The following is an 8,749-nucleotide window of genomic DNA, read 5'->3' as shown; positions in this document are numbered from 1 at the left end:
AAAAGAAAAATAGATAGGTGAAGTGTATTTTATAATATATATAGTTGTTCGAGTGAATTTTTTAGCCAATATTAAATATTTAATAAATATTATGATATATAATTTATCTATCTATCTTTTACTCGAGCACCCAAATTCAAAAATAAAAAAGAGGAAGAAAGAGATGCTAATATAGTTCGAAAAAATTTATTTATCATTTTTAAATTACACATCACGTATAAATTTTTAATTGTTTTTTATTAAATATATGATGGATAGATGATGAATAAAAAAATTTAATTAATATAAGAGAAATATAATTAAATATAAAATTAAAAATAAAAATAAATATGATATGTTGCTTGCAAAAATCGTAATTTTGATTAAGGCAAATCATGTGGTGCCGCTAATTTGTGGGTGAGGCCAATTTATGCATGGGTTTGGTTGGGTTGGCTCTTGGCTCGCAATTTAAGTCAAATAAGAAGGACAATAAAAGTCATCTCGGACTCGGACATCTTTCTTCTCTTGGTTTTTCAACGTCTCGCTCAGCGCGGTAGCCTTTTTAATTCAAAGGCTGAGAATATTCAGAGGCAGCGGAGAAAAAGCAATTCACAAAACAAAGTAAAAATGAACGAAGTCGACGCCATAACCACCAGTACTCCTCAATACCCTCGTATTTTTCAGAACCTCATATAAATCAGTGAGAGAGAGAGAGAGAAAGAGAGAAGAGAAGAGAGAGAGAGGAGGGGGAGATTTCTTTCCTTCACTTCTCAATCTCATTCGCAGATTTCAAAATAGTTTGAAGATTGTGACATGCACTTTATATTTTTTGGTTTTTGAATTCTGGAGATCGCCGTTGCAGGAGGGGAGACAATGTCATTAAATTGAGGCAATTTTTCTTTTTAAGTTAAAACAACGTTTACGCTGTTGATTGTGACAATGCACGCAAATTCTACGGCCTTGTTTGGTTTGGAAGAATAAAGTATGTGATTTCGAATTTGTGTTCTCTTGCTTTAAGAATCTTGCTCTTTTTTTTTTTAATCTCCCCTTGAAATGTTTGTTCAGTTTCATTTTCATTTTGTGTGTATGTATATTAAGCATCTGGAGTTGAGATTTGGATTGGGGTCTTCATCTCCGGTTATCTCCAACTGAACACAGTCTAATTGGTGTCCTAATTTGTTGTCGGCCGAATTATGTTTTGTTTTGTTTTTTCCGTTGAACGCTGGAAATCTGAGTTTGGTCTTTAATTCGACTTTTTGGTGCATCAAAGTTTCTTTTTTGCTCAAATGTACTGGAATTTTTTTTCGGAACTCGTCAAGTTATAATAGATTGCGGATTTAGAAACAAAACGCTGAAACAGCCAAAAACAAATTTTCGTCTGGAAATAAAATTTCAGACAGTCAGACGGCCATTTTCGGAGCTCTCTGTGCAGAGCACTAAACTGCACATGGAGCTAGTGAAGAATCTTCCATAGATCACAAACATTCCTTGAAAATGACGGTGAATTCTCAGACCTCGGTGTAGAGCTCTCTCTCTCGTTCTCTCTCTCTATGTGCATTTGCTTGTTTTTTCTTCCATTAACAATGTATATTCTAAATCTCTAATATGTGAGGGAAGACAGCGACAGTCTGTAATTGGGGACCATTTAAAAAAAAACTGCAAGATTCCCATTAAACTACAAAGCCCATTATTTGTTTGTCTCAGGAAGAAAATAAGAGTTTGATTATTTATTGGGTATCTATGCATTCTGATGTTCCTGATCTAAGAAAGTCGGACAAAATGTGGTTGAGTTTGCATTGACCCATGATTAGATTGTTGATGCAGATCATGATTGTGGCAGAAAGTTTTGGTGGCCTTCTGAGTTCTGCACAAAACCAACAACGGTTGCTTTATTGAATAGTCGGAACCGTTACGCGTTAGTCCAATAGCGAGGAAAAAAGTTTGAGGAGCCGAAGGAAAGAGGCAACGACTGGTGGTCTTTATCAGGACTCGTTGATTTCTTGATATATAGTCTCTATTTCAGTCTTGCTTGGAGGTGGGTTTTGGAAGAAGAGCAGGAATATTGAGTGATGGGAGCAGCTGGTGGAGACGAGCTAATGCAAGGGCCGAGTGGCCGTGAGGAGAATATATTTGTTTCAGTTCGGCTGAGGCCATTGAATGAGAAGGAGATTGTGAGGAATGATGTCTCGGAGTGGGAATGCATCAATGACGACACTGTCATATACAGGAATAACCTTACAGTTTCTGAGCGGTCCATGTACCCAACTGCCTATACATTTGGTAAGAAAGCGTTATTACATTTACAAATTTAGTCTCTTTTGCTGATGCATTTACTGGGTCTTAATAGTCAAATTGTGTCAATTATGGCATATCATTGATGCGATCATCTTGGTTACCAAGAATATATTAACACGTTTGCTGTAATGCCCAATTTCACTCCAGTCTTCTGGATAATGGAAATTTTTGCTTGAACTGGATACCGATTTTAGGAGGTGGAATTTCTGCTACTCTTACTTTGTTTGTTCTCTTTTTGAAATTCATCTGTCATTAATAATTCTGACTTTATCCCCAGCTTTCGGTTAAACCTGGCCATACTGATATGATAAACTCTTTCCTTAACTTGGATATTGATTGGTCTGTGGTTTTGTTAGAAAAAGCATTTGTATTGATATTATGTCTAACATATCTGACTCGGGTTTGTTGTTATATTTATTACTCTTCTGATATGTGTTGTTTTGTTTGTATATTTTTGGTTTTAGACAGAGTATTTAGGAGTGATTGCTCCACAAGGCAGGTATACGAAGAAGGAGCCAAGGAAGTTGCACTTCTAGTCGTCAGTGGTATAAATGGTGAGTACCTTAAGTTTTGGTTTCTTTATCATTATTGCTGTTTCATGAAATTTGCCTGTAACCCCACAATATCTACATTATTTTCAATGGTAACCTATTTTTCAGCAAGTATTTTTGCATATGGACAAACAAGCAGTGGAAAGACATATACCATGAGTGGAATTACCGACTACACTGTAGCAGATATTTACGACTACATGGAGAAGGTAATTGAAATATTAATATCGGCTTCCCTTATTTATTTTTATTCATTTCCTTATTTTCCAGGGGTTCCATTAATTTGATCCAATGGTGTGAATTTTCAGCATAATGAAAGAGACTTTCTTTTGAAGTTCTCTGCCATGGAGATTTACAATGAATCTGTCAGGGACCTCCTAAGTGCAGACAATACCCCGTTAAGACTTCTTGATGATCCAGAGGTGATTATCATTTTTTTATATCCTGAAGAACTGCATATGAAGGTTCTTTCCACTAATAGTTTTCTAATCTGATAGAGAGGGACTATTGTAGAGAAACTCACAGAGGCAACTCTGAAGGACTGGAACCATTTTAAAGAACTTTTATCGGTCTGTGAAAGTAAGGAATAAGGATGCTTCAAACTAGTCTTTCTTTTTCACCATATCATGTGTGACTGCACCCATAAACAATGTCCTCATTTATTTTTGCAGCTCAAAGACAAATTGGGGAGACATTCCTGAATGAAGCAAGTTCCAGATCTCATCAGATTCTTAGACTGGTATAACTGGTTGTCATTGTAAAATTTGAATGAACCATTCCTGATGATTTTTCACATTTGCTCCTACTGAATAATGTGTTTCTGTCAGACAATTGAAAGTTCAGCACGTGAGTTTCTTAGAAATGACAAGTCAAGCTCCCTTTCAGCTACCGTGGTATGAACTCGCTAAACTTTTTATTAGGAAAAAAGAAAAGAAAAGAAAACCATGGTTCAATTGGTATGAGCAACGATGTCAACAATGTCTTTTTGTTTTGGTACAGAACTTTGTTGACCTTGCAGGAAGTGAGCGTGCATCTCAGTCGTTATCAGCTGGTGCAAGGTTGAAAGAAGGTTGTCACATAAATCGCAGCTTGTTAACTCTGGGAACTGTTATCCGTAAGCTCAGGTTTGCCAGTCAAGCTTGAATCTTAACTTCTTGCAGTTTACTGAAGTCACGATTTATACTTGCTGCTGCCTGTGCTTTTAGCTTATTTATATCCACGAACATTCAGCGAAAGGACTATTATTGAACATGTCAGTGAAATTGCCTAAGAGTTACTGATAATACTTCATTACTTGTTGCACTCAGTTACAGTGTTAGCACTGGTTTGTCACAGCAGCTCCTCAATTTTACGCCTAGCTTTATGATTCACTAATTTGAGTGGTTAGGGGTTTCAACTTTGGTGATCAAATTTCAGCCCTTAAATTTGTTCATAAACAATTTTATGCAATATAAGACTACTAATAACATGGCTAGCATGTTCCTTTCACATTAACATGTTATAAACTATAGCCTTGCAACTTGGCCCCATTTGGATAGTGAAAGTGTTTCATCTCATCATTACAACTTTCCAATTCCCACACAAAATATAATAAACAATTCAACTTTTTCAAATCCCAAAACAATAACAATATTCTAACAATATTTTATTCAACTTTTAACTTTCATCTAAAACCATCTCATCTCATCTCACTATCCAAACCGCACCTTAATGTAACATTTTGTTGTCATCATGTATATATTGTGCCATCAAATATCACACTATAAATTTATGAGGATTGACTAGGGCCGCCATTCTGATTGTCGTTCCAGAAATTTGTAAAAATAGTTGCTATTGTAGCATGGAATCCTGTACGTGCTTGTCTTTCATTTTATGATTGAAACCCTAGCATAGAATGAGCAATTACTATATTTATTGCTAATACAGCTAACTTTGATTTTGGATTCAGCAAGGGAAGAAATGGACATGTACCTTTTAGAGATTCAAAGCTGACCCGCATACTGCAGTCCTCTTTAGGAGGGAATGCTAGAACTGCCATCATCTGCACCATGAGTCCAGCACGAAGTCATGTTGAGCAATCAAGGAACACTCTTTTGTTTGCAAGTTGTGCTAAAGAAGTGTCGACCAACGCTAAAGTCAATGTAGTCGTGTCTGATAAAGTATTGGTAAAGAATTTGCAGAGAGAACTGGCTCGATTGGAGGGTGAATTGAGAAGTTCAGGACTAAGTTCTGTTACATCTAATTCAACTGCCTTACTTAGGGAAAAGGACCTTCAGATTGAAAAGGTAATCAAAAGGGTTTTTAGTAATAAATTAGCTTCCTACTAAATTCCCAGAGTACCTCAGGTGTCCTTCGCTAATATAAAGAAAAAATGCTTACATTTTATTAAAATTAGTGGTATATGTAAATAACTATACATACTGATGAAACTTTATTAGAGTTGGTAAACTTTGCAAGCATGACTGTTGATTCATCTTTGTTCATCCAGCCACACTTGATCAATGTATTTCTCTAACTTCCATCACCCTCTCTACTTGTCAGTCTCTGCTTGTAGAGCCTTAAGGTTGGTGCTTAGGTGCATAAGGAAAGATGAGATTACTCCCTTCGCTCAATTCTAACTTTATCCTAGTAGTGATGCTTACCCCTAGCTCAGCTACTTTTAGTATATCATCGAATTATCACTAGAGTGACAAAAACGTATAAATCTTGCAAAGAGAGTGGGGTGGCTTTGAAAATTAATCATTAGGGAATAATGGAAGACAAATTGCTATTAATGCAATACCAAGAAGATATTTACTTGTTACCTATAAAAGAAAAAAAAGATATTTACTTGTTAAGACAACCTTGAGCAAAGTTGGAGCAACCTAAAACCATGATAACGGGGTTATAACAATTTCACTTTTATTAACAGATAATCAACTTTATTAAGAGACAGTCAATCAACCTGTTATGGTTACTAGTGTCATAAAACTTGACCAGTCCTTAATTTTACCCGTGTCTGGTGCTCATAAAGTAGTTATCTTCTTCATCTTCCTAAAAATTATGTGCATGTGCATGTGCATGTGGAACTGCGGGTGTTACTATGCCATGTGACCTCTGATCTGACTATGAGCTGATCCATATACCTATAAAGACATTGTACTGTTTTCTCCATTCATGCAACGTGCAGCATCAATTTTATCAGCTAAAACCTGGATTTTTTTGGTTATTTTTCCTTTCCCAATCATGCAGATGATGAAAGAGATAAAGGAGCTGACTCTGCAACGAGACCTTGCTCACTCTCAGGTCAATGATCTCCTACAACTGGTTGGTGATGATAAACCTGCATTGGTACAGGTATGTCTGTAATAGACCCAAGTATCCTCTTTCCCTTGTCTACCTTACACTAAACATAGATTGTCCTTTCTGCAGGCAGGTCAAGATCATCATTACCCCAAATTGCGAGTGCGAACTTCATTGTTCTTTGAAAATCAAATGTCTGAGACACCCGTTTTGGCAGATCCTCACTGCCTTGATGTTGGTGTCAGATCTTGTGATGCATCTCAATATTCAGGCAGACACAGTAGGAGTAGTTCTGATGATAACTTATTCCAACTTCCTGACTTCGAACAGAACTTTTCATCGAACCATTCCTCCCCACACTTGTCAGTTACTGTTCCAAAATTTGTTGGACCTTATTGTTATCAAGAGGAGACTGAAGAACAGACTGATGAAAAATCAGAGGATATTTGTAAAGAGGTCCAATGCATTGAGATGGAAGAGCCAATAACGAACAGATTTTTAGAGTTAAATATTCCAGATTCAAGCCCAGAAAGATATGTAAATTCAAAAATGTCAGACTCAAGCCCAAACAGATACGTAAACAAAAAAATGTTTGATTCAAGCCTCAACAAATACATAAACTCAAGTATGTCATCTTCTGTAGCAAGCACAGCTACCACCAGAGTAATGGCAGTTGAGAATGGAGATAAAGCAAATCAAGAGTTGGGTTCGCACCTGTCGAAGGAAGATAAATATTTGAATACCTTTGTTCCAGGTTTTGTAGTTCCATCTGCCGAAAGTCCATCTCCATGGTCAATAGAAAATTATATGCCTAGCTCTAGATGCTTGAGATTAACTCGAACTAGAAGTTGTAAAGCAAGTCTTATGACTAGTATGACTTCGCCGTGGTTTGAGAAGGTAGAAAAGCATGAGAGCACTCCAATTGGGTTTGAGAAAGACCTTACTGGAAGACCTGTGGCTCTTCAGAGAAAACTTTCTACCTTGAAATATGATGCTTTCATTGACAGTTTATCAAGAAGTAATTCTCAGACTTCAGCAGGGATTGTTGCTATTGATAAGCTTAAAGTGCTGGATGCCAAAAGTCCAGTTGATGAAGATAGTACCAGCAGATGTACTTCGACTGCAGGGATAAATGAAATGGTTGGTCTTCAGTGTGAGAATCAATATTCTGATCATGTGGTGAGTGTTTATACAAAATCAATTATCGATTATCATATCCATTCACAAAACCTAGTGGATAATTAGTTACATGGAACATATCTGTATTTCCTTAATTGAGAACTTCACGAAGAACCATGTTTTTTTTGAACTTTTGAGAATCCAGCTACTGTCGTATGTTTAACATGGATTTTCATGTCTGGCAGATACTGGAGATAGAACCAAAGCCCATAGCTTCCGCAAAGAGTGTTAAAGAGGTTGGGTTGGACCCAACGCAAGTTGATACAGGAAGTCCTTCCAGATGGCCTTCAGAATTCAAAAGGCTTCAAAGAGAAATCATAGAACTTTGGCATGCTTGCAATACTTCATTGGTTCACAGGACCTACTTCTTCCTGCTATTCAATGGTGACCCAACAGATTCTATTTACATGAAAGTGGAGCTCAGGAGGCTTTCCTTCATTCATCAAATTTTTTCCCAAGGTTCTCAAACTGTCGAAGATGGTCAAATTCTGACACCCACTTCAAGGTGATATTAATTAACATCTCGTCTTCAAGGTCGCAGGTTTTGTTAAATTCAATTCAATTTAACTTGTTCATTAGGAGAATTCAATTGTTTCTTTTTGTGAACAGCATTAAGGCTCTACGACGTGAGAGGCAGATGCTGAGCAGGCAAATGCAGAAGATGCTTTCAAAACAAGATAGACAGAACCTATACCTTAAGTGGGGTATTGGACTGAATACAAAGCTCCGGACGTTGCAGTTGGTGCACTGCTTGTGGACCGACACCAGAAACATGGACCACATCACAGAGAGTGCTGGTCTTGTTGCAAAGCTGGTTGGTTCTGTTGAGCCAGGGAAGGCTTTCAAGGAGATGTTTGGGCTCAGCTTCACACCCCGATACTCAAGCCATAGATCTTTTCGCTGGAAATCCAATATGAAGTATCTCCCGTAAGCTTGTTTCTGGATCCTCAAACAGAAAACCCATCAGATATTTAGTGACTCCTAGAGCTCCCTTCTTTTTTATATATTATATAGCTCAGTATGATTTTGTCACGAATTTAATAGTAAAAGAAAAAAATATCTCATCAGGAATCTTAATTATATCTTCTGATTCTGCTTGCAGTTGATTGTAAGAAAGCTTGTAAATTTTCCCCGCATAGAAATATACACAATTGCAATGCTGATGTTTTCTCCTTTTTTGTAAAGTAGTCTTCTCTGATGATAAATAATCAGAGCTGGAAACAGGAGTGTTGTATACGGTTTCATACCAATCATACCAATAACATTAATGTTTCTTGATCTTATATTTTCTTCATTTCTCTCTCTTTTGGTCATGCTTTTCCTAAAATTCATCAGACGATATGGACGGACTACTTATAGGCCTGACCTCACCCACATTGACTTTAATATGCCGAAGTAAGCTGGGCTTGTGATGCAAACATTAAGATGGCATGTGCAGCTCATTCTCATGCTCATGCTCATGC

The 8,749-nt window shown here is 37.0% G+C and overlaps 1 protein-coding gene across 4 annotated transcripts; it reads left to right on the top strand.

Annotated features, from left to right (window-relative positions):
* The first annotated feature begins 586 nt into the window (after positions 1 to 586).
* LOC108989057 (kinesin-like protein KIN-7F) lies at positions 587 to 8,567 on the top strand. 4 transcript variants are annotated; one of them, XM_035692925.1, is made up of 14 exons: positions 587 to 961; positions 1,804 to 2,259; positions 2,739 to 2,828; positions 2,934 to 3,034; positions 3,161 to 3,247; positions 3,323 to 3,404; positions 3,497 to 3,564; positions 3,653 to 3,718; positions 3,825 to 3,949; positions 4,774 to 5,110; positions 6,057 to 6,161; positions 6,237 to 7,286; positions 7,472 to 7,791; positions 7,896 to 8,567. In XM_035692925.1, the coding sequence occupies exons 2-14, from the start codon at positions 2,049 to 2,051 to the stop codon at positions 8,215 to 8,217; spliced, it is 2,964 nt and encodes a 987-aa protein (XP_035548818.1). In that variant the 5' UTR covers positions 587 to 961; positions 1,804 to 2,048; the 3' UTR covers positions 8,218 to 8,567. The 4 variants fall into 4 exon arrangements, with proteins under 4 accessions (XP_035548818.1, XP_018820646.1, XP_018820647.1 ...); XM_018965101.2 differs by having other exon boundaries at positions 3,134 to 3,247; XM_018965102.2 differs by having other exon boundaries at positions 1,791 to 2,259; positions 3,134 to 3,247.
* Positions 8,568 to 8,749: the final 182 nt, after the last annotated feature.

This window comes from Juglans regia, chromosome 8, assembly GCF_001411555.2.
Source record: "Juglans regia cultivar Chandler chromosome 8, Walnut 2.0, whole genome shotgun sequence".
Taxonomy (NCBI): domain Eukaryota; kingdom Viridiplantae; phylum Streptophyta; class Magnoliopsida; order Fagales; family Juglandaceae; genus Juglans; species Juglans regia.
This window is presented reverse-complemented; position numbering and strand designations above follow the sequence as displayed.